This window comes from Heptranchias perlo, chromosome 35 (assembly GCF_035084215.1).
Source record: "Heptranchias perlo isolate sHepPer1 chromosome 35, sHepPer1.hap1, whole genome shotgun sequence".
In the NCBI taxonomy this organism is placed as follows: domain Eukaryota; kingdom Metazoa; phylum Chordata; class Chondrichthyes; order Hexanchiformes; family Hexanchidae; genus Heptranchias; species Heptranchias perlo.
The window spans coordinates 9171284-9195977 of NC_090359.1; the positions used below are offsets into that span (position 1 = coordinate 9171284).

The window sequence follows — 24694 nt, forward strand, 5'->3', positions numbered from 1 at the left end:
TCCTGCTCCTTATTGTTATGTTCTTATGTTCCTAAATAAAGAAAGACCTTGCATTTATACAACGCCTTTCACGACCTCAGGACGCACCAAAACATTTCACAGCCAATTAAGTACATTTAAAGATTAGTGACTTTTGAAATGAGGGGAAACGCAGCAGCTAGTTTGAGCACAGCAGGACACCACAGTAATTAGATAATGACCAGATCAACTGGTTTAGTGATGTTGGTTGAGAATAAGTAATAGCCAGGATGCCGGAAGATCTCCCCTGCTCTTCTTCGAATAGTGCCATGGGATCTTTTACACCCACCTGAGAGGGCAGATAGAGCCTTGGTTTCATAGCATCATAGAATCATAGAATGATACAGCACAGAAGAAGGCCATTTGGTCCATTGTGCCTTTGAAAGAGCTATCCAATTCGTCCCATTCCCCTGCCCTTTCCCCATCGCTCTGCAAATTTTTCCCCTTCAAGTATTTATCCAACTCTCTTTTGAAAGTTATTATTGAGTCTGCTTCCACCACCCTTTCAGGCAGTGCATTCCAGATCATAACAACTCGCTGTTTAAAACAATTTCTCCTCATCTCCCCTGTGGCTCTTTTGCCAATTACTTTAAATCTCGTTACCAACACTTCTGCCACTGGAAACAGTTTCTCCTTGTTTACTGTATAAAAACCCTGCATGATTTTGAACACTTCTAATAAATCTCCCCTTAACCTTCTCTGCTCTGAGGAGAACAATCCCAGTCTCAAAAAGGATTGAGGAATCAGAGAGGACTTAAAGCTATAATGGGAGTTGTCTACAGGCATCCTGACAGCGGCAATGAAGTGGTAGAATGTATTCATTCAGAGATTAGAGAGGCATGTCGCAAAAGCAGAGTTGTTTTAATGGGAGACTTTAATTTTCATATTGATTGGGAAGAGCAGAGTAGCTCAAGTCAGAAAGGTCGTGAATTTTTAGAGTGCATTCAAGAGAGTTTTCTGGAACAATGTGTTCTAGAGGGCAGGACTTACTAGATTTAGTATGTTAATAATCTAACAGTAATGGAAAATTTATCTGATGGGGGATCATAATATGATCGAATTCAATGTTACGTTTGAGAAGGAGAAATGTAACACAATTACTAAGATTCTAGATTTTGCTAACTTCAAAGGGATGAGACGGAGACTGACGGCAGAAAACTTGTCGACAGTGTTATCAGGTAAAACTACCGATGAACAGTGGGAGTTGTTCAAAAAATAATTCAGCTTAATACACAAGTAGAGTATACTCATAAGGGGCAAGAGCTCTACTTCCCAAATAAAACAGCCATGGTGGACAAAAGAGGTGAGAGATAAGATAATTCTAAAGCGTACAAAAGTGTAAACAATTGTGTAGATCCAGGGGACTGGGAGAAATATAAAGAACAGCAAAGGAAGACAAAAAAGATAGTAAGAGCCGCAAAAATGGAATATGAAAAGAAACTTTAAGGGTAACAAGATTAACACAAAAAGATTTTACAACTATATTACAAGAAAAAGGGTAGTCAAGGGTAATGTGAGTCCTTTAAAAACAGATGTGGGTAATATTGCAAATGAAAATAAGGAAATGGCAGACTTGTCAAATGGTTACTTTGTGTCAGTCTTCACAGTAGAGGAAGAGGATAATATACCTGACATTCCAGGGAAACTAATAATAAGTCAAGGACTGGAACTCACTAAAGTTAACATAAGCAAGAAAACAGTATTGGAAAATATAATGGCACTAAAGGCTGACAAATCCCCAAGTTCTGATGGTTTCCACCCCAGGGTTTTAAAGGAAGCAGGTGAGGAAATTGCAGATGCTTTAGCCGTGATCTTCCAAAACTCTCTCAATTCAGGAATTGTCCCTTTAGATTGAAAAATTGCAAATGTAGCTCCATTATTTAAGAAAGGTGAGAGAGAGAGAAATCAGGAAATAATAGACCTGTTAGTCTAACATCTGTTGTGGGGAAGTTATTGGAATATATAATTAACTAATGACAGATTGACTGAACACTTAGAGAAATTGAGCTGATTAGGGAGAGCCAACATGAATTTATAAAGGGTAGCTCATGTGTAATAAAGGTAACTGAATTTTTTGAGGAAGTAACTGAAGTAGTAGACAGGGGAATGTTTATGGATGTGGGTTATATGGACTTCCAGAAGGCATTTGATAAGGTTCCACATAAGAGACTGTTAGCTAAAATTAAAATTCATGGAATTGAAGGCAAATAATTGACCTGGTTAGGGGATTGGTTCGGCAGTAGAAGACAGTGTAGGGATAATGGGTATGTACTAGAATTGGAAGAAAGTGACTCGTGGTGTCCCACAAGGATCTGTGCTGGGGCCTCAAATATTCACTATTTTATTAATGACTTGGATAACACAATAGAGAGCCATACATCCAAGTTTGCCGATGACACAAAGATTGGTGGCATAGTTATTAGTGTAGAGGGGAGCTTAAAATTACAAAGACATTGATTGATTAAGTGAGTGGGCAAAACTGTGGCAGATGGATTTCAACGCAGGAAAATGTGAGGTCATCCATTTTGGACCAAGAAAGTATTGATCCGAGTACTTTTTAAAATGGTGAAAATCTAGGAACAGTGGAGGTTCAAAGAGATTCAGGTGTCCATGTGCACAGATCACTAAAATGTAGCAGTCAGGTAAAAAAAAAATCATAAATGATAATGGAATGTCAGCCTTTATAACTGGATGGTTAGAATATAAAAGGGAGGAAGTTTTGCTACAGCTATAAAAGCCCTGGTTAGACCACATCTGGAGCACTGTGCACAGTTCTGGGCACCACATCTAAGAAAGAATATATTGGCCTTGGAAGGGGTGCAGCGTAGATTCACCAGAATGTTACCAGGGCTCCAAGGATTACATTATGAGGAGAGATTACAGACACGAGGCTTGTATTCCCTGGAATATAGAAGGTTAAAGGGTGATGTGATTGAGGTTTTTAGGATTTGAAAGGATAGGGTAGATAGAGAGAAACTACCTGGGAGAGTCCAGGACAAGGGGACAGAACCTTAAAACCAGAGCACGGCCATTCAGGAGAGAAGTTCGAAACACTTCTTCATAGAAAGGGTGGAGAAGTGTGGAACTCTCTCCCACAAAAAGCAGTAGATGCTCGCTCAATGAATAATTTTAAATCTGAGATCGATAGAATTTTCCTGGCCAAGGGTACACCACTGTATACTTCCCGCCAGTCTGAAAAACAACCGTTATCCACGACTCTCTGCCTTCTGTCCCCAAGCCAATTTTGTATCTGCGCAGCCACTGCCCCTTTAATCCCACGGACTTCAATTTTGTTAACAAGTCTATCATGTGGTACTTAACAAACAGCATTTGAAAGTCCATTTACACAATATCAACCGTACTACCCTCATCAACCCTCTCCGTTACTTCATCAAAGAACTCAATCAAGTGAGTCAAACACGATTTATCTTTACCAAATCCACGCTGGCTGTCATTTATTAACCCATATTTTTCCAAGTGACTATTAATTTTTTCTTGGATTATTGTCTTTAAAGGTTTACCCACCACTGTCGTTAGGCTGACTGGCTGCAGTTACCAGGATTATCCCTCGCCCCTCTTTTGAACAGACGTGTAACATTTGCAATCCTCCAGTCCTCTGACACCACTCTTATATCTAAGGAGGATTGGAAGATTGTGGCCAAAGCCTCAGCTTCTCTACCCTTACTTCTCTCAGCAATCTAGGATGCATCCCATCCGGACCGGGTGACTTTCCTACTTTCAGCGCTGTCAACCTTTTTAGCACCTCCTCTTTATCTATTTTTATCCTATCCGATTTCTCTACTACTTCCTCTTTACCGTGACATTGGCAGCATCTTCTTTAGTGAAGACAGACGCAAAGTATCAACTTTATACCTCAGCCATGCCCTTTGCCTCCACAAGAGGATCTACTTTTTGGTCCCTAATCGGCCCTACCTTTCCTTTGACTGCCCTTTTAGTATCTATATGTTTATAAAAGACTTTTGAGTTCCTTTTTATGTTTCCCGCTAATCTATTCTCATACACTCTCTTTGCCCCTCTTATGGCCATTTTCAGTTCTCCTCTGGTTTAATGTCTCATCCGAAAGCCGTTACCTCTGACAGTGCAACACTCCCTCAGTACTGTACTGGAGTATCAGACTGGATTCCGTGCTCACATCTCTGGAGTGGGACTTAAACCCATGACCTTTCGACTCCAAGGTGATTGTGCTAACTCTGAGCTAAGGCTGGCACCTAAAATATGGAGAGAGCTGAGAAGTCCATGGTTTTAGATCTTGGGGTTAATGAGCGTGACCACAAGGAGGTGATGACCCTGGATTTAAATGCAGAGCAGATTCATAGAGCAGGGGTGGGGATGAATGTACGGGGCATCGAGGTAAGAGGAAGAAGAGATGAATAACTGTAAATATATTGTAACAATAGAAGACAAAAGAATAGTTACAACGCAGAGAGAGGCAGAGATAGAAAAGGAGGTAGAAATAGAGACAGTGGCAGATAGAGTGCACATCGGAATGGTCTTCTCTTTAGAAGAGAATGGGCTCCTGCTAGCATCCTCTCATTGGTTTGTTAGAAACTGACCTGTGTGTGTCTGACCTGTGTGTGTCTGACCTGTGTGTCTGAATGAGAGTGTGGCGACCGTGTGTTACACTGGAACTCTTAACTTGGTTTTGTACAGTCCGACAGCAAAGGTCTTTGACCTGAAACGATCCCTGTCTCTTTATCCACAGATGTTGCCTAACTTGCTCAGTATTTCCAGCATTCCAGCATTGTCTGTTTCCTACAGGAAATCTGATAGTTAATCTGTTGGGAGTATGGAAATATGGGGTATAAATTCATCTTGCACTGTGGCATAAACCGAGTGATCGTAAATCGGCCACCCATTTCACACACACCCACCCGTTCCATCCCCCGCCATTGAAGTCAATGAAAATGAAAATCAGGTGGAGTATAAAATGGGCGGCCGATTCTCTCTCGCCCGTTTTGCGCCACTGCTGCGCCGAATTTATACCTCACCATGCCGGGGGAGTCTACGGGGTGATATCTGACCTGCCGCCAGTCCCACAGAATTGGCATTGCAGATCGAGCGCCTGTTATTGACACCGCCCGATACCCCTCAGGTGGTGGAGACAAAATCTACCCCGGGGGGGGGGAAATTCCACTTCTTTGCTCCTCTGCACACAGTTCTTCATCCATTTATTTAATGACGAGTGCAGGATCGAAATATCTACCCCATAATCATTGGTCTAATTAAAGTGATATTATATTCTCACGGTACGATGAACTCTCACCTGTTCCTCTTGACTAGTGATCACCACAAGATGGGATTTGTTCCCACTGCAATAATTCGCACTTTCAGTCCAATTTCGTCGTTCAGTTGAAAAAAAGTAACAACTTCCATTAAAAAACTTCCATTCCTTCGGACAAAAGATCTCATCACACTCTGTAAGACAACAGATTTTGTTGGCATATTTCACCAGAGATAGAGAAATAATTGTATTATATAGAGGGATGGATAGAGCGAGAAATAGATGGGCAGATAGAAACAGAAACAGAGAGATGAATAAATAGACAAATTGATGGATTGCTAGTTGGACAGATAAAAGGATAATGAGAGAGACAGAGAATGGATACATAGAGGGTAAAATTAAACCAGGGCGGGGGGTGCGACTGACGGGAGCGGATCGACCGCCCGTTATACACACGCCCGATTTCCCTTCTATGGACTTCAATAGGGGGCGGGCGGCCAATCCTCTACGGCCTGTTTATCTGCACAAACTGAAGTTTAATTTCACCTCCGAGGGTGGAACTAAACACCTTGGGACATTTTACTACATTAAAGGTGTTTTTTAAATGCAAATTGTTGTAGATAGATATGCAGATAAATAAATAACCAAATGGATGGATGGGTGTGTATGTATGGATAATGGAATGAATCGGTGGGGACATGGATGAGTGGGTGGTTATGGAAATAGGTGGATGGATGAATAGATTCCTGAAATATGAATAATTATTATACATACCCGGAGCACGATTCTGATCACAAAACCTTATCCAAAGTTGTGTATATTTTTCCTGGAGGTGTGTAAAATTGTGGTTCAGTTTCTCCAGGGTCGTAAATGTCATCTCAAGTTCCTTGCGGGTGAAATATCCTTAAAATAAGAGAAACTCTTTACAACGTGAAAAGAATAACACACAATTAATGTGATGATGTGGAGATGCCGGTGATGGACTGGGGTGGACAAATGTAAGGAATCTTACAACACCAGGTTATAGTCCAACAAATTTATTTTAAAATCACAAGCTTTTGGAGATTATCTCCTTCGTCAGATGAATGAATGAAAAGGTTCTCAAATCGCATATCTTATACTACGTTGGGACAGCATCACACCAATCAAAAGGTGTCGTTGTTATTCAAACAGGCCAGTCACGGAGAACAGCACGTCCCAGTACACTAGATATACATTGTGTCGATTACACAGGCAGGCAGAAAGAAACTCAAAATGGCAGAGAGAGAGAGAGAGAGAGAATTTTTAAAAACATATAATTTTTTTCCCCCTTTTTGCTGGTGGGGTTACGTGTAGCGTGACATGAACCCAAGATCCTGGTTGAGGCCGTCCTCATGGGTGCGGAACTTGGCTATCAACTTCTGCTCGACGATTTTGCGTTGTCGTGTGTCTCGAAGGCCGCCTTGGAGAACGTCAAGGACATTCAGCCACCGATCTTCGGGTAAGCGTTCTCCAAGGCGGCCTTCGAGACACACGACAACGCAAAATCGTCGAGCAGAAGTTGATAGCCAAGTTCCGCACCCATGAGGACGGCCTCAACCGGGATCTTGGGTTCATGTCACGCTACACGTAACCCCACCAGCAAAAAGGGGGAAAAAAATTATATGTTTTTGAAAATTCTCTCTCTCTCTCTGCCATTTTGAGTTTCTTTCTGCCTGCCTGTGTAATCAACACAATGTATATCTAGTGTACTGGGACGTGCTGTTATCCGTGACTGGCCTGTTTGAATAACAACGACACCTTTTGATTGGTGTGATGCTGTCCCAACATAGTATAAGATATGCGATTTGAGATCCTTTTCATTCATTCATCTGACGAAGGAGATAATCTCCGAAAGCTTGTGATTTTAAAATAAATTTGTTGGACTATAACCTGGTGTTGTAAGATTCCTTACAATTAATGTGAAATAAACAAGTAACCTGGGATAAACTATAAAACATGGCTGGTGATATATTGTTTCACTGCTTCTGAAATCCTTAGAAATTATATAAAACTACAAATACTGACAGGCATCAGTGGACTTCAAAAATACGATAGCAAGAGTTGTGAAATATTGTGGGGAAAAACTGTATCTCAAGACTTTACATTGCTTCCAACCTGCTTTTTGGGACACTGTAATGAAAATGATAATCTGCATTTAACCCCTGCTCTACCTGATTAGGAACGATTGTTGAGGAAATTTATTCCATATTAAATCTGAAGTGTATCAGTCCGGGTCGCATTTCACAGTGAAACTGTCTGGATCGAATGTATGCTGCAGCTGAGCGAGGAGTGTTTGATGGGACAGTGTAGAGAGAGCTTTACTCTGTGTCTAACCCATGCTGTATCTGCCCCTGTGAGTGTTTGATGGGACAGTATGGAGGGAGCTTTACTCTGTATCTAACCCGTGCTGTACCTGCCCCTGGGAGTGTTTGATGGGACAGTGTCGAGAGAGCTTTACTCTGTATCTAACCCGTGCTGTACCTGCCCCTGGGAGTGTTTGATGGGACAGTGTCGAGAGAGCTTTACTCTGTATCTAACCCGTGCTGTATCTGCCCCTGGGAGTGTTTGATGGGACAGTACAGAGGGAGCTTTACTCTGTATCTAACCCATGCTGTACCTGCCCCGGGAGTGTTTGATGGGACAGTTTAGAGGGAGCTTTACTCTGTATCTAACCCGTGCTGTACCTGCCCCTGGGAGTGTTGAATGGACAGTGTAGAGAGAGCTTTACTCTGTATCTAACCCGTGCTGTATCTGCCCCTGTGGAGTGTTTGATGGGACAGTATGGAGGGAGCTTTACTCTGTATCTAACCCGTGCTGTATCTGCCCCTGGGAGTGTTTGATGGGACAGTGTAGAGGGAGCTTTACTCTGTATCTAACATGTGTTGTACATTTCCTGGGATTATTTTGATTGGACAGACAGCTCTAATGATCCCTCCTCCCCCGTTGGGTCACCAACGTGAACCAGGACAAGTTCGGAATAAATGATGAAGAGAAAAATAATAAAATCAATTTTACTAACCAGTTGTTATTTGTGAAACAATTGCTGCAATTAGAACAAAGCAGATGACCAGAAGGACTATCGCCGGCACCTTCCAGGAGGCAGGTTTCTTGGTATCTAAAATGAGAAATGATTTGGCGAATGAAAAAATGGAACAAAAGCACTGGAATGTACACGGCTCTGGGCTGATCATTTAAATCAAAGGAGTTTGGAAAACTTTCAAGAGCAAAAAACTAATTAGCAACAAATTTAATTTGTTGATGACACAAAATCACAAAACATTTATATAAAAAGGAAGAAAGGAGCACAATTTTACACTGAATTTATCATTTTAAGGCCATGGATTTGGTAATCAGGAAATGTTCTGTCCCGTATTGAGAGACAGGGAATTTGATGAAGGACAGTTGTAGTATTTGTGTGTGAGGAGTTTATGTTTTTCAGGAATGCCGGGGATACTGGGCTTGTTCTGTTTGGAAAGTAAAGCTCACGGGTAATTTTAACTTTTAGCGATGGTGTAAAACGGGTGATATCAGATCCACCGCCCATTATACTCCTGCCCATTTTACATCATCGCTGAAATTTAAAATGACCCCCCAGACTTTGAGATATTGAGGGACATTTTCAATTTGCCCCTCGGGGGGTAAATCTGAAATCGGTGGAAATGGAAATCGGGAGGTTTCTATAATTGGTGCCGATTCACAATCCCAGTTTTATGCTCGGGCAGCAAGTTGAAAAGGGACGATTTTAACCCACCCCACCCGGCGTAGTTCACCTTCTGTCCTCTCTGCTTAACCTCTTTACCTGCCTCAGTCACCTTCTCCCCTTCCCAGTTCACCGTAATGGGCCACAATTCACTGTAGCCAGTGAACAAACGGCGCCCATCGTTCGTTGGACTTGCCTGTGCCCGTTCAGTTTCCATGAGCTTTTATACAGCAAGTTGCTGTAAGTGAGAGAGCCAAACAGCACTACAGGGCATCTGGGGCCTCTGTGAACAGGGCAAGCAACTGTGTTTCTCCTTAATCAATCAGATTAAAGCATCGTTAATGAACAGTGCAGAGTCTGAACCAGGAAATGTGAGTTAGAATAGTGTATTCAATGTCAAATCAGTTACAGAAAGCGAAATCAAGAGAGGGAAATGAAAGATTGAATTAAGAGAGAGAAAAAAGAGACAGAAAGAAAAATTGAAACAAAAAGTTTTAATTTAACTTTTTAAAAAATAATCTCCAACAATTAAAAGCTGAAGGACTGAGACTCCACACTGGTAAAAGTTAATTTTCAGTGCCAGAGAGATTGTTTGGCAGTAATTAAGATTTATCACACCATTAAAATCGGTACTTAGACTGAAATGGACAAGCCCTAACTTTCTGTGGTGAGTTTAGTTCCTATCACCCACACAAATACAGGAACTTCACGCTGTTCAATGTATTTGAACAGTGAGTCAGACAGCGAGATTCTGTTTCGCGAAGTCAACGGTGGAGCGGCGCATCTTGGACAGCAACTTCCAGATTTTCCCATTTAACCACGCATCTGCCCCTCGCCTGAAGTTGCCGTGCGATTTATGGATGAGTGATGGAAGGTGTCGTCGACAGTGCTATCAAGTGGCACTTACTCACCAATAACCTGCTCACCGATGCTCAGTTTGGGTTCCACCAGGACCACTCGGCTCCAGACCTCATTACAGCCTTGGTCCAAACATGGACAAAAGAGCTGAATTCCAGAGGTGAGGTGAGAGTGACTGCCCTCCCTTGACATCAAGGCAGCATTTGACCGAGTGTGGCACCAAGGAGCCCTAGTAAAATTGATGTCAATGGGAATCGGAGGAAAAATCTCCAGTGGCTGGAGTCGTACCTAGCACAACTTGGTGTTGTAAAATTGTTTACAAAGGAAGATGGCAGTGGTTGTTGGAGGCCAATCATCTCAGCCCCAGGACATTGCTGCAGGAGTTCTTCAGGGCAGTGTCCAAGGCCCAACCATCTTCAGTTGCTTCATCACTGACCTTCCATCCATCATAAGGTCAGAAATGGGGATGTTCGCTGATGATTGCACAGTGTTCAGTTCCATTCGCAACCCTTCAGATAATGAAGCAGTCCGTGTCCGCATGCAGCAAGACCTGGACAAATCCAGGCTTGGGCTGATCAGTGGCAAGTAACATTCGCGCCAGATAAGTGCCAGACCATCTCCAACAAGAGAGAGTCTAACCACCTCCCCTTGACATTCAACGGCATTACCATCGCTGATTCCCCCACCATCAACATCCTGGGGGTCACCATTGACCAGAAACTTAACTGGACCAGCCACATAAATACTGTGGCTACGAGAGCAGGTCAGAGACTGGGTATTCTGCGGTAAGTGAATCACCTCCTGACTCCCCACAGCCTTTCCACCATCGACAAAGCACAAGTCAGGAGTGTGATGGATGAGTGCAGCTCCAACAACACTCAAGAAGCTCGACGCTATCCAGGACAAAGCAGCCCGCTTGATTGGCACCCCATCCACCACCTTGAACATTCACTCTCTCCACCACCGGCGCACAGTGGCTGCAGTGTGTACCATCCACAGGATGCACTGCAGCAACTCGCCAAGGATTCTTCGACAGCACCTCCCAAACCCACAACCTCGACCACCTAGAAGGACAAGGGCAGCAGGTACATGGGAACAACACCAACTGCATGTTCCCCTCCAAGTCACACACCATCCCGACATGGAAATATATCGCTGTTCCTTCATCATCGCTGGGTCAAAATCCTGGAACTCCCTACCTAACAGCACTGTGGGAGAACCTTCACCACACGGACTGCAGCAGTTCAAGAAGGTGGCTCACCACCACCTTCTCAAGGGCAATTAGGGATGGGCAATAAATGCCGGCCTTGCCAGCGACGCCCAGATCCCATGAATGAACAAAAAAAAATGCATAAATAATGGTGAGCATCATCAGCCTCACCATTATTTGGGCAGTAAATTCTGACCCATTACGTTTCTATTACAATTTCTCAAAAGCCAAGTTCACGCTCTCCCTTGTCTGGTTGATCTTCCTAGCTGTGCACATCACATCCTCACTCATCTGGCTTATCTTCACATCTGTCTACTACACCACCTTATTCATCTAGATCTGCTTCTCACCCACCAAGGAACATTGTCACTTTCCGAGTTCATCTCATATCTAGGTTACTTTGTCTCTTGTAATAGTTGCCCTTCAAGGGATGTCCAGCGCACCCTCTCCCCTGTCCAGCGCGCCCTCTCCCCTGTCCAGCGCGCCCTCTCCCCTGTCCAGCGCGCCCTCTCCCCTGTCATAAGAACACAAGAAATAGGAGCAGGAGTAGGCCAATCGGCCCCTCGAGCCTGCTCCGCCATTCAATAAGATCATGGCTGATCTGATCTTAACCTCAAATCTAAATTCATGTCCAATTTCCTGCCCGCTCCCCGTAACCCCTAATTCCCTTTACTTCTAGGAAACTGTCTATTTCTGTTTTAAATTTATTTAATGATGTCGCTTCCACAGCTTCCTGGGGCAGCAAATTCCACAGACCTACTACCCTCTGAGTGAAGAAGTTTCTCCTCATCTCAGTTTTGAAAGAGCAGCCCCTTATTCTAAGATTATGCCCCCTAGTTCTAGTTTCACCCATCCTTGGGAACATCCTGACCGCATCCACCCGATCAAGCCCCTTCACAATCTTATATGTTTCAATAAGATCGCCTCTCATTCTTCTGAACTCCAATGAGTAGAGTCCCAATCTACTCAACCTCTCCTCATATGTCCACCCCCTCATCCCCGGGATTAACCGAGTGAACCTTCTTTGTACTGCCTCGAGAGCAAGTATGTCTTTTCTTAAGTATGGAGACCAAAACTGTATGCAGTATTCCAGGTGCGGTCTCACCAATACCTTATATAACTGCAGCAATACCTCCCTGTTTTTATATTCTATCCCCCTAGCAATAAAAGCCAACATTCCGTTGGCCTTCTTGATCACCTGCTGCACCTGCAAACTAACTTTTTGATTTTCTTGCACTCGGACCCCCAGATCCCTTTGTACTGCAGTACTTTCCAGTTTCTCGCCATTAAGATAATAACTTGCTCTCTGATTTTTCCTGCCAAAGTGCAGAACCTCACATTTTCCAATATTGTATTGCATCAAAAGGCGGGATTTCAGAGCGCTGAGAACAGCTGAGAGGAGCCGAGCCGAGCGGAGGGAGCGTCCGATAAAAGGCGGGATTTCAGAGCGCTGAGAACAGCTGAGAGGAGCCGAGCTGAGCGGAGGGAGCGTCCGATAAAAGGCGGGATTTCAGAGGGAGCTGCGACCGAGTTCGAAGTGACGTCAGGAATCAGATCGGGACGCGACACAGGGGAGGCACCTGATTGGTGAGTAGGTTCAGGTGAGTATTTCTACTTATCTGCAGTAACTAAAGTAAAAAGAAAGGAAGTAGCGTTTTTTTTAGTGAATCAAGGTCCCTCGTGCAGTTAACATTCTCTAAATTGAGAACAATTTAAAGGAGTAAACTCCTTAAAGGGAGTGGTAAGTAGTTTTTCTTTCCTTTTTTTCTCTTGACATTGTAGTTGTTGTTAAGCTAACTTAAGGGTTAAGTCATGGCAGGAGATCCCACAGCCGTGTCATGTTCCTCTTGTGGGATGTGGGAATTCAGGGATCCTTCCTGTATCCCTGATTCCTTCACCTGCGGGAAGTGTGTCCAGCTGCAGCTATTGTTTGACCGCTTGACGGCTCTGGAGCTGCGGATGGACTCACTTTGGAGCATCCGCGATGCTGAGAAAGTCGTGGATAGCACGTTCAGTGAGTTGGTCACACCGCAGATAAAAATTACTGAGGGAGATAGTGAATGGGTGACCAACAGACAGAGGAAGAGTAGGAAGGCAGTGCAGGGGTCCCCTGCGGTCATCTCCCTCCAAAACAGGTATACCGTTTTGGATACTGTTGGGGGAGATGGCTCACCAGGGGAAGGTGGCAGTGGCCAGGTTCATGGCACCGTGGCTGGCTCTGCTGCACAGGAGGGCAGGAAAAAGAGTGGCAGAGCTATAGTGATAGGGGACTCGATTGTAAGGGGAATAGACAGGCGTTTCTGCGGACGCAACCGAGACTCCAGGATGGTATGTTGCCTCCCTGGTGCAAGGGTCAAGGATGTCTCGGAGCGGCTGCAGGACATTCTGGAGGGGGAGGGTGAACAGCCAGTTGTCGTGGTGCATATAGGCACCAACGATATAGGTAAAAAACAGGATGAGGTCCTACAAGCTGAATTTAGGGAGTTAGGAGTTAAACTAAAGAGTAGGACCTCAAGGGTAGTAATCTCAGGATTGCTACCAGTGCCACGGGCTAGTCAGAGTAGGAATGACAGGATAGCTAGGATGAATACGTGGCTTGAGAGATGGTGCAAGAGGGAGGGATTCAAATTCCTGGGACATTGGAACCGGTTCTAGGGGAGGTGGGACCAGTACAAATTGGACGGTCTGCATCTGGGCAGGACTGGAACCAATGTCCTAGGGGGAGTGTTTGCTAGTACTGTTGGGGAGGGTTTAAACTAATATGGCAGGGGGATGGGAACCGATGCAGGAAGTCAGTGGGAAATAAAGTGGTGACAGAAACAAAAGGCAGTAAGGGAGAGTGTACAGAACATGACCGGACAGATGGTCTGAGAAAGCAGGGCAAAGACCAAGGAAAGTCTAGATTAAACTGCATTTATTTCAATGCAAGAAGTCTGATGGGCAAGGCAGATGAACTCAGGGCATGGATGGGTACATGGGACTGGGATGTTATAGCTATTACTGAAACATGGCTAAGGGAGGGGCAGGACTGGCAGCTCAATGTTCCAGGGTACAGATGCTTTCGGAAAGATAGAGCAGGAGGTAAGAGAGGAGGGGGAGTTGCGTTCTTGATTAGGGAGAACATCACTGCAGTAGTGAGAGGGGATATATCCGAGGGTTCGCCCACTGAGTCTATATGGGTAGAACTGAAAAATAAGAAGGGAGAGATCACTTTGATAGGATTGTACTACAGACCCCCAAATAGTCAACGGGAAATTGAGGAGCAAATATGTAAGGAGATTACAGACAGCTGCAAGAAAAATAGGGTGGTAATAGTAGGGGACTTCAACTTTCCCAACATTGACTGGGACAGCCATAGCATTAGGGGCTTGGATGGAGAGAAATTTGTTGAGTGTATTCAGGAGGAATTTCTCATTCAGTATGTGGATGGCCCGACGAGAGAGGGGGCAAAACTTGACCTCCTCTTGGGAAATAAGGACGGGCAGGTGACAGAAGTGTTAGTGAGGGATCACTTTGGGACCAGTGATCATAATTCCATTAGTTTTAAGATAGCTATGGAGAATGATAGGTCTGGCCCAAAAGTTAAAATTCTAAATTGGGGAAAGGCCAATTTTGATGGTATTAGCCAGGAACTTTCAGAAGTTGATTGGGAGAGTCTGTTGGCAGGCAAAGGGACGTCTGGTAAGTGGGAGGCTTTCAAAAGTGTGTTAACCAGGGTTCAGGGTAAGCACATTCCTTATAAAGTGAAGGGCAAGGCTGGTAGAAGTAGGGAACCTTGGATGACTCGGGAGATTGAGGCCCTAGTCAAAAAGAAGAAGGAGGCATATGACATGCATAGGCAGCTGGGATCAAGTGGATCCCTTGAAGAGTATAGAGATTGCCGGAGTAGAGTTAAGAGAGAAATCAGGAGGGCAAAGAACGGACATGAGATTGCTTTGGCAGATAAGGCAAAGGAGAATTCAAAGAGCTTCTACAAGTACATAAAGGGCAAAAGAGTAACTAGGGAGAGAGTAGGGCCTCTTAAGGATCAACAAGGTCATCTATGTGCGGAACCACAAGAGATGGGTGAGATCCTGAATGAATATTTCACATCGGTATTTACGGTTGAGAAAGGCATGGATGTTAGGGAACTTGGGGAAATAAATAGTGATGTCTTAAGGAGTGTACATATTACAGAGAGGGAGGTGCTGGAAGCCTTAACGCGCATCAAGGTAGATAAATCTCCGGGACCTGATGAAATGTATCCCAGGACGTTATGGGAGGTTAGGGAGGAAATTACGGGTCCCCTAGCAGAGATATTTGAATCATCCACCGCTACAGGTGAGGTGCCTGAAGATTGGAGGGTAGCAAATGTTGTGCCTTTGTTTAAGAAGGGCGGCAGGGAAAAGCCTGGGAACTACAGACCGGTGAGCCTGACATCTGCAGTGGGTAAGTTGTTAGAGGGTATTCTGAGGGACAGGATCTACAGGCATTTGGAGAGGCAGGGACTAATTAGGAACATTCAGCATGGTTTTGTGAGAGGAAAATCATGTCTCACGAATTTGATTGAGTTTTTTGAAGGGGTAACCAAGAAGATAGATGAGGGCTGTGCAGTGGACGTGGTCTACATGGACTTCAGCAAAGCCTTTGACAAGGTACCGCATGGTAGGTTGTTACATAAGGTTAAATCTCACGGGATCCAAGGTGAGGTAGCCAATTGGATACAAAATTGGCTTGACGACAGAAGACAGGTGGTTGTAGAGGGTTGTTTTTCAAACTGGAGGCCTGTGTCCAGCGGTGTGCCTCAGGGATCGGTGCTGGGTCCGCTGTTATTTGTTATTTATATTAATGATTTGGATGAGAATTTAGGAGGCATGGTTAGTAAGTTTGCAGATGACACCAAGATTGGTGGCATTGTGGACAGTGAAGAAGGTTATCTAGGATTGCAACGGGATCTTGATAAATTGGGCCAGTGGGCCGATGAATGGCAGATGGAGTTTAATTTAGATAAATGTGAGGTGATGCATTTTGGTAGATCGAATCGGGCCAGGACCTACTCCGTTAATGGTAGGGCGTTGGGGAGAGTTATAGAACAAAGAGATCTAGGAGTACAGGTTCATAGCTCCTTGAAAGTGGAGTCACAGGTGGATAGGGTGGTGAAGAAGGCATTCGGCATGCTTGGTTTCATTGGTCAGAACAGTCTTGTTGAAGTTGTACAGGGCATTGGTGAGGCCACACTTGGAATACTGTGTACAGTTCTGGTCACCCTATTATAGAAAGGATATTATTAAACTAGAAAGAGTGCAGAAAAGATTTACTGGGATGCTACCGGGACTTGATGGTTTGACTTATAGGGAGAGGTTAGACAGACTGGGACTTTTTTCCCTGGAGAGTAGGAGGTTAAGGGGTGATCTTATAGAAGTCTATAAAATAATGAGGGGCATAGATAAGGTAGATAGTCAAAATCTTTTCCCAAAGCTAGGGGAGTCTATAACGAGGGGGCATAGATTTAAGGTGAGAGGGGAGAGATACAAAAGGGTCCAGGGGGGCAATTTTTTCACTCAAAGGGTGGTGAGTGTCTGGAACGAGCTGCCAGAGGCAGTAGTAGAGGCGGGTACAATTTTGTCTTTTAAAAAGCATTTGGACAGTTACATGGGTAAGATGGGTATAGAGGGATATGGGCCAAGTGCAGGAAATTGGGACTAGCTTAGTGGTATAAACTGGGCGACATGGACATGTTGGGCCGAAGGGCCTGTTTCCATGTTGTAACTTCTATGATCTATGATCTGCCAAATCTCCGCCCACTCACCCAGTCTGTCTATATCCCCTTGTAGGTTTTTTATGTCCTCCTCACTCTCTACTTTCCCTCCCATCTTTGTATCATCTGCAAACTTTGATATGTTACACTCGGTCCCCTCCTCCAAATCATTAATATAGATTGTAAAGAGTTGGGGACCCAGCACCGACCCCTGCGGAACACCACTGGCTACAGGTTGCCAGTCTGAGAATGTACCATTTATCCCAACTCTCTGCTTCCTGTTAGATAACCAATCCTCCACCCATGCCAGAATATTACCCCCAATCCAGTGATTCTTTATCTTGAGCAATAATCTTTTATGTGGCACCTTGTCGAATGCCTTCTGGAAGTCCAAATACACTACGTCCACTGGTTCCCCTTTGTCCAGCGCGCCCTCTCCCCTGTCCAGTGCACATTCTCTCTTGTCTAGTTCACCTTCTGAACATTTATGCCTCACCTTCTCATCTATCCAGTTCACCTCCTCACTTGTCTTGTTCTCCTGCCCATCTGTCGAATTCACCTCATCACCAGTTCAGATTCCAGACTCTCAAATTCACCTTCTCACTTGTGTAGTTCAACATCTCACCTGTATAGGCCTCCTCCTCCCTCGTCTATTTCACCTTCACGTTGTCTATTTCACCGTCTCACTTTACTAATTCAATATCTCACGTGTCGACCAGACTGATTTGTGGGCAGGGTCCTTCTGTGAAACGATTGTTTTTTTTCACGACAATCTGGAAGCTTTCCTGGCTATTTGGGCCTGTTGCACAAATTCCCAGATTGATTGAATTGAATTTAAACATTTTGTCCTGGTGAGATTTCAGTTCCTGATCTCTAGGTTTCTAGCTCAGAACCATAACCACTGGGCTCCCGTTTACCTTCTCAACTGCCCTGTTCACCATCGCACTCGTCTTCTTCACCTTCTCACCTGCTAATTCACCTTATTACTGTCCAGTTTATCTACTCACCTGAACAGTTCACATACTCACCTGTTAATTCACCTTCTCACCTGCTTAGTTTATCATTTCACCAGTCTGTTCAATCTTATCTCTTGTCTTGTTCACTTTCTCACTTGGCTAGTTCACTCTCTCACTTGCCTTGTTCAACTTCTCATTCTCCAGTTGACTTTATAACTGGTTCCTTGGGCTTACAAGTTAACTGGATGACGACACAGATCCAGTCACGCAGCCACTTTCTCCCACCTGCACCTAATCTAGAGATTTCAGGTAAGACTGTGGATTGGGTGGAGCGATTCCCGTATCCAGGATCACTGATCCACGAGTCATGTTGAAGCATCCCAGAAATATTACATAGAATTTACAAAACAGAAACTGGCCATTTTGCCCAACTGGTCTGTGCTGGTGTTTATGCTCCATACGAGCCTCCTCCCACCCTATTTCATCTAACCTTATCAGCACGTCCTTCTATTCCTTTCTCCCTCATGTATTTATCTAGCTTCCGTTTAAATGCATCTATGCTATTCGCCTCAATATCCCATGTGGTGGTAAGTTCCACATTCTAACCACTCTCTGGGTAAAGAAGTTTCTCCAGAATTCTTTGCTGGATTTATTAGAGACTATCTTATATTTATGGCCCCCACAAGTGGAAACATCTTCTCTACGACCACCCTATCAAACCCCTTCATAATTATAAAGACCTCTATTAGATCAAATACGATGCAGAACTGCTCTGATGCGCCAGGTGATGGTGGACATGGTCAAGAAAATATGGTCATCACATCTTCCGCTTCCAACAAAACTTGGCCTGTATCAAATCTGCATCACACCAGTTCTCCTGTATACATCAGAGACTTGAACCGTTTCACAAGCCCACCAGGCAAACATTGATGCAGTGGGCCAGTGGCATATTCGGTGGTTAGTCAGGTCAGCAATATGACCTTCCCTAGGTGTCATAAGGCGTTAATCGCTGTTTGGGCACATGTCCAGGTTTGACGGCATACGACACCTCGAGGAAACTCAGCCTGTCCTCTGAAGACCCGGAAAGGCCCCCCTGGAAGAAGCACTTGGTTCTCATCGGTCACAGTTTACCTCAGGTCCCAGAATACAGGGATCTTCTCCACCCTGAGGAGAGCCACGGCCTGTGATAGGTGGAGTTGAATGATTCAGCAAGCAATGCCCTGAGGAGCCTTCTGCAATCGTCATCATGCTCACCGTCTACATTTGTCTTGTTCGCCATCGCAGCTGCATCGTTCACCTACTCACCAGAAAATTTCACCTTGTCACTTAATCTAGTTCACCTTCTGTTCTGTCTTGTTCACTTTCTCACTTGTCTTGTTCACATTCTCCCTTTTCTAGCTCACCTTCTCACTATTCAAGTTCATCTGCTCATCTGTATCAATCACCTTCTCACCGGAATAGGCCTCACACTGAACTGGTTAGTTCACCTTCTCACCGGAATAGGCCTCACACTAAACTGGTTAGTTCACCTTCTCACCGGAATAGGCCTCACACTAAACTGGTTAGTTCACCTTCTCACCGGAATAGGCCTCACACTAAACTGGTTGATTAGCGGGCAGCAGCATTTTTCTTTTTATTTGCCAGGGGGATGGGCACCAGGATGTAGAACTGGAAAGGAGAAACAAGGTGCACAAAGGATTGGGAGTGAGAGATAGCACTAGGTTAAGAAATAGTAGAGTATTAGATAGGATCAGACTAAGAGAGAATACAAGATAGGTTCGCAGTGCATGTGTGTAAACACACCACAAGGTTGGTGAGCTTCAGGCACAAATAGCCACGTGGGAATATGATGTTATGACGATAACGGAGACCTGGTTCAATAAAGGGCAGGATTGGGTACTAAATACTCCGGGATACAAAGTGTTCAGGAAAGAAAGGAGGGGAGTGGCAGTATTCATTAAGGAGAATATTGCAGTGCTGGAGAGAGAGGATGTCCTGGAGGGGTCAAGGACAGAATCTATTTGGTTAGAGTTAAGAAACAGTAGAGGTGCCATTACACTACTGGGTGTATTCTATAGGCCACCAACTAGTGGGAAGGATATAGAGAAGCAAATTTGCAGGGAAATTACAGAGAGGTGCAAGAGCCATAGAGCAGTGATAATGGGGGACTTCAATTATCCTAATATAGACTGGGATAGTAACAGTGTGAAGGGCAAAGAGGGGGGGAAGAATTTCTGAAGTGTGTTTAGGAGAACTTTCTTGATCAGTAAGTTTCCGGCCCAACGAGGAGGGAGGCATTGCTGGATCTGGTTCTAGGGAATGAGGTGGGTCAAGTGGAGCAAGTGTCGGTAGGGGAACAGTGGCCATAGTATCATAATGTTTAGATTATCAATCGAAAAGGACAAGGAGCAATCGAGAGTAAAAATACTCAATTGAAGGAGGGCCAATTTCAGTGGTTTGAGAACGGATTGAGTAAATTGGAATCAAAGATTGGCAGGTAAAACTGTAATTGAACAGTGGGCGGCCTTTAAGGAGCAGATGGTTCAGGTACATTCCCACGAGGGGGAAAAGGTAGGGCAACGAAAGTCAGAGCTCCCTGGATGACGAAAGAGAGAGAGAGAGAGAAAGATGAAGCAGAAAAAGGGGGCGTATCACAGATGTCAGGTTGATAATACAAGTGAGAACCAGGCTGAATATAGAAAGTTCCTTTTTCACTTCCCCTCTGAAATAAGAGGGACAAAGAGAAGTATGAGAATAGACTGGCAACTAACATAAAAGGGAATCCAAAAGTCTTCTATAGGCATATAAATAGTAAACAGGTCATCAGAGGAGGGCTGGGGCCGATTAGGGACCAAAAAGGAGATCAACTTATGGAGGCAGAGGGCATGGCTGAGGTACTAAGTAAGTACTTTGCATTTGTCTTTACCAAGGAAGAAGATGCTGCCAAAGTCTCAGCAAAAGAGAAGGTAGTTGAGATATTGGATGGGCTAAAAATTGATCAAGAGGTGATGCTAGAAAGGCTAGCTGTACTTAAAGTAGATAAGTCACCAGTCCAGATGGGATGCATCCTCGGTTGCTGAGGAAAGTAAGGGTGGAAACTGCAGAGGTTCTGGCCATAATCTTCCAATCATCCTTAGATATGGAATGGTGCCACAGGACTGGAGATTTGCAAAGGATAAACCCAGCAACAACATGCCAGTCAGTTTAAGCTCGGTGGTGGGGAAACTTTTAGAAGTGATAATCTGGCACAAAATTAACAGTCACTTGGACAAGTGTGGATTAATTAAGGAAAGCCAGCACGGATTTGTTAAAGACAAATCGTGTTTAACTAACTTGATTGAGTTTTTTGATGAGGTAACAGAGAGGGTCGATGAGGGCAATGCGGTTGATGTGGTGTATATGGACTTCCAAAAGGCATTTGACAAAGTGCTGCATAATGGGCTTGTCAGAAAAGTTGACGACCATGGAATAAAAGTGGCGATGGCAGCATGGATATGAAATTGGCTAAGTGACAGGAAACAGATAGTAGTGGTGAACGGTTATTTTTCAGACTGGAGGAAGGTGTACAGCAGTGTTCACCAGGGGTCAGTACTAGGACCACTGCTTTTCTTGATATATATTAATGACTTGGACTTGGGTGCACAGGGTATAATTTCAAAATTTGCAGATGACACAAAACTTGGAAGGGTAGTGAACAGTGAGGAGGATAGTGATAGACTTCAAGAGGATATAGACAGGCTGGTGGAATGGGCGGACACGTGGCAGATGAAATTTAACGCAAAGAAGTGCAAAGTGATACATTTTGGTAGGAAGAACGAGGAGAGGCAAAATAAACTGAAGGGTACAATTCGAAAGAGGGTGCAGGAACAGAGAGACCTGGGGGTATATGTGCACAAATCGCTGAAGGTGGCAGGGCACGTTGAGAAAGTGGTTAAAAAACCATAGGGGATCCTAGGCTTTATAAATAGAGGCATAGAGTACAAAAGCAAGGAAGTTATGATGAACCTTTATAAAGCACTGGTTCAGCTACAACTGGAGTTTTGTGTCCAATTCTGAGCACCGGACCTTAGGAAGGATGTGTCGGCCTTAGTGAGGGTGCAGAAAAGATTTACCAGAATGGTTCCAGGGATGAAACATGGGGTAAAAAACACAGGAAACCTCAGCTGGCCCGGATATGGAAAGGATTGACAGATTGATAGCTCTTTCTCAATTCTGTGGGTGATGGTGCATGGCCGTTCTTAGTTGGTGGAGCGATTTGATTGGTTAATTCCGATAACAAATGAGACTCCTCCAAGCTAAATAGTTACTTGACCCTCGAGCGGCTGCGGATGCTGAGTCAATGAATATAGTCAAGGCTGAGATGGATAGATTTTTGGACTCTAGGGGAATCAAGGGATGTGGGGATCAGGCGGGAACGCAGAGTTGAGGTCGAAGATCAGCCATGATCTGATTGAATGGCAGAGCAGGCTCGAGGGGCCGTATGGCTTTTTTCTCATTCGCTCATGGGATATGGGCGTCGCAGGCAAGGCCAGGATTTATTGTCCATCCCTAATTGCCCTTGAGGAGGTGGTGGTGAGCCACCTTCTTGAACCGCTGCTGTCCGTGTGGTGAAGGTTCTCCCACAGTGCTGTTATGGAGGGAGTTCCAGGATTTTGACCCAGCGACGATGAAGGAACGGTGATTTTTCCCAAGTCGGGATGGTGTGTGACTATGGTGGGGGGGGGGGGGGGGGAGGTGAAGAGAACGTGCAGGTGGTGTTGTTCCCATGTGCCTGCTGCTCTTGTTCTTCTGGGTGGTAGAGGTTGCGGGTTTGGGAGGTGCTGTCGAAGAAGCCTTGGCGAGTTGCTGCTGTGCATCCTGTGGATGGTACACACTGCAGCCACAGTGAACCGGTGGTGAAGGGAGTGAATGTTTAGGGTGGTGGATGGAGTGCCAATCAAGCGGGCTGCTTTGTCCTGGATGGTGTCGAGCTTCTTGAGTGTTGTTGGAGCTGCACTCATCCAGGCACGTGGAGAATATTCCATCACACGCCTTGTAGATGGCGGAAAGGCTTTGGGGAGTCAGGAGGTGAGTCAGCCGCCGCAGAATACCCAGTCTCTGACCTGCTCTAGTAGCCACAGTATTGATGTGGCTGGTCCAGTTAAGTTTCTGGTCAATGGTGACCCCCAGCTTACTCCTGCTCTTATTTCTTATGTTTCTATGTGGGACTTCAGTTACATGAATAGACTGGACGAGTTGGGTTTGTTCTCCTTGTAGCAGTGAAGGTTGAGAGGAGATTTGATAGAGATGTTCAAAATCATCAGGGGTCTAGACAGTGTCGGTAGAGAAAAGCTGTTTCCATTGGCAGAATGGTTGAGAACCAGAGGACACAGATTTAAGGTAATTGGCAAAAGAACCAAAAGTGACATTAGGAAAAGCATTTTTACCCAGCGATTGGTTATGATCTGGAATGCACTGCCTGAATGGGTGGTGGAGGCGGATTCAATCATGGCTTTCAAAAGGGAATTGGATAAGTACTTGAAGGAAAAAGAATCTCGGGGCTACGGGGAAAGGGCGGTGGAGTGGGGCGAGCTGGACTGCTCGTGCAGAGAGCCAGCACGGACTCGACAGGCCGAATGGCCTCCTTCTGTGTTGTAACCATTCTATGATTCTATTTGCAAATTAGGATTCTTTTCTAAGCCAGTTGTGAAATAATGAGCAGTTGGTAAGCAAATTATAGAACGTTTATAGTAAATGTGCTGCAACTTCCCTTTGTTCTGCTGTGTCCCAGGAAACTTCTGTTTTAAACCATGAACATACAATTAAATCAGGAAGTCACTGCAGCCCACAAGAGAGTTAGGGGAAACAACGATTGCCGCAAGTTCCTGGTTCTGGACAAAATTAACGTCCAAAACAAGATCGTCACCAAGATAAGGTTCACTTCAGTCACAAAAGGCTGTGGCTACTGTTACTGGCAGTGAATGATACCGAGGCTCAGGATGATACCGGGGTTTAGAGGGTTAAATTATGACGACAGGTTGTATCAACTAGGCTTGTATTCCCTGGAGTATAGAAGATTGAGGGGTGATCAGATCGAGGTGTTTAAAATATTAAGAGGATTTGATAGGGTAGATACGGAGGAACTATTTACTCTGATGGGGGAAATCAAGAACAAGGAGACAATCTTAAAATTAGAGCTAGACAATTCAGGAGCGAAATCAGGAAGCACCTTTTAACACAAAGGGTGGTAGAAATCTGGAACTCTCTCCCCCAAAAGGCTGTTGATGCTCGGACAAACGGGGATTTGAAGACTGACATTTTTGTTAGGTAAGGTTATCAAGGCACATGGATCAAAGGCAGGTAAATGGAGTGGAGGTGCAGATCAGCCATGATCTAATTGAATGGCGGAGCAGGCTCGAGGGACTGAATGGCCTACTCCTGTTTCCAATGTTCCCGTGTTCTTTTGTTCCAGTGCAGAAATTAACAAAGGTCATGGTGAACTGCAACAGGACAGCAATGCAGGGACAGCAATGTCTTACTGAGAATAATCACTGCTTGAAATATAGTGCCAGATTGAGTTACTATTTACACACAAACATATATATTTAAAATACTTAAAATACCCCACCACCCAAAAACCCTCCTTTACCCTCAGCTCAATCAGATCTGAACATTGTTTTACTGACATCGGTGATGTTTCTGGTCGCTGGCCCGAGCGGTCATTCTTCCTGTAGGAGCCAGTCAGTGAGCGTTGTCTGAATATTTAAGCCTGAGGGAATCCCGTCCAATGCAGCTCCCATTAGGGCCTCTCACCCACTATTTCCCGCCAGAGTAACTGGATGGTAAACCCGCAGCTCCAATCCTCGCTCACCCTCCTCCCTAAAACGAGAGCCCTCCGATCCTTAATATTTCGCTGTCAGAACCGTGTTCTGGATCAGCAAACTCTGAGGAGAACAGGCTTCCTACCTGGAAC

General features: G+C 44.7%; 1 protein-coding gene across 2 annotated transcripts in view; it reads right to left on the bottom strand.

Moving 5' to 3' along the window:
• The window catches only part of LOC137302342 (CD209 antigen-like protein C), a 44446-nt gene that overhangs the window by 8399 nt on the left and 11353 nt on the right, over positions 1–24694 (bottom strand). For both annotated transcript variants that reach the window (XM_067971976.1, XM_067971977.1), the window contains exons 3-5: positions 8301–8396; positions 6035–6163; positions 5303–5454 (exon numbers count right to left, since the gene is read on the bottom strand). In XM_067971976.1, coding sequence (XP_067828077.1) covers positions 5303–5454; positions 6035–6163; positions 8301–8396 — 377 coding nt within the window. The remainder of the gene's footprint in view (positions 1–5302; positions 5455–6034; positions 6164–8300; positions 8397–24694) is intronic.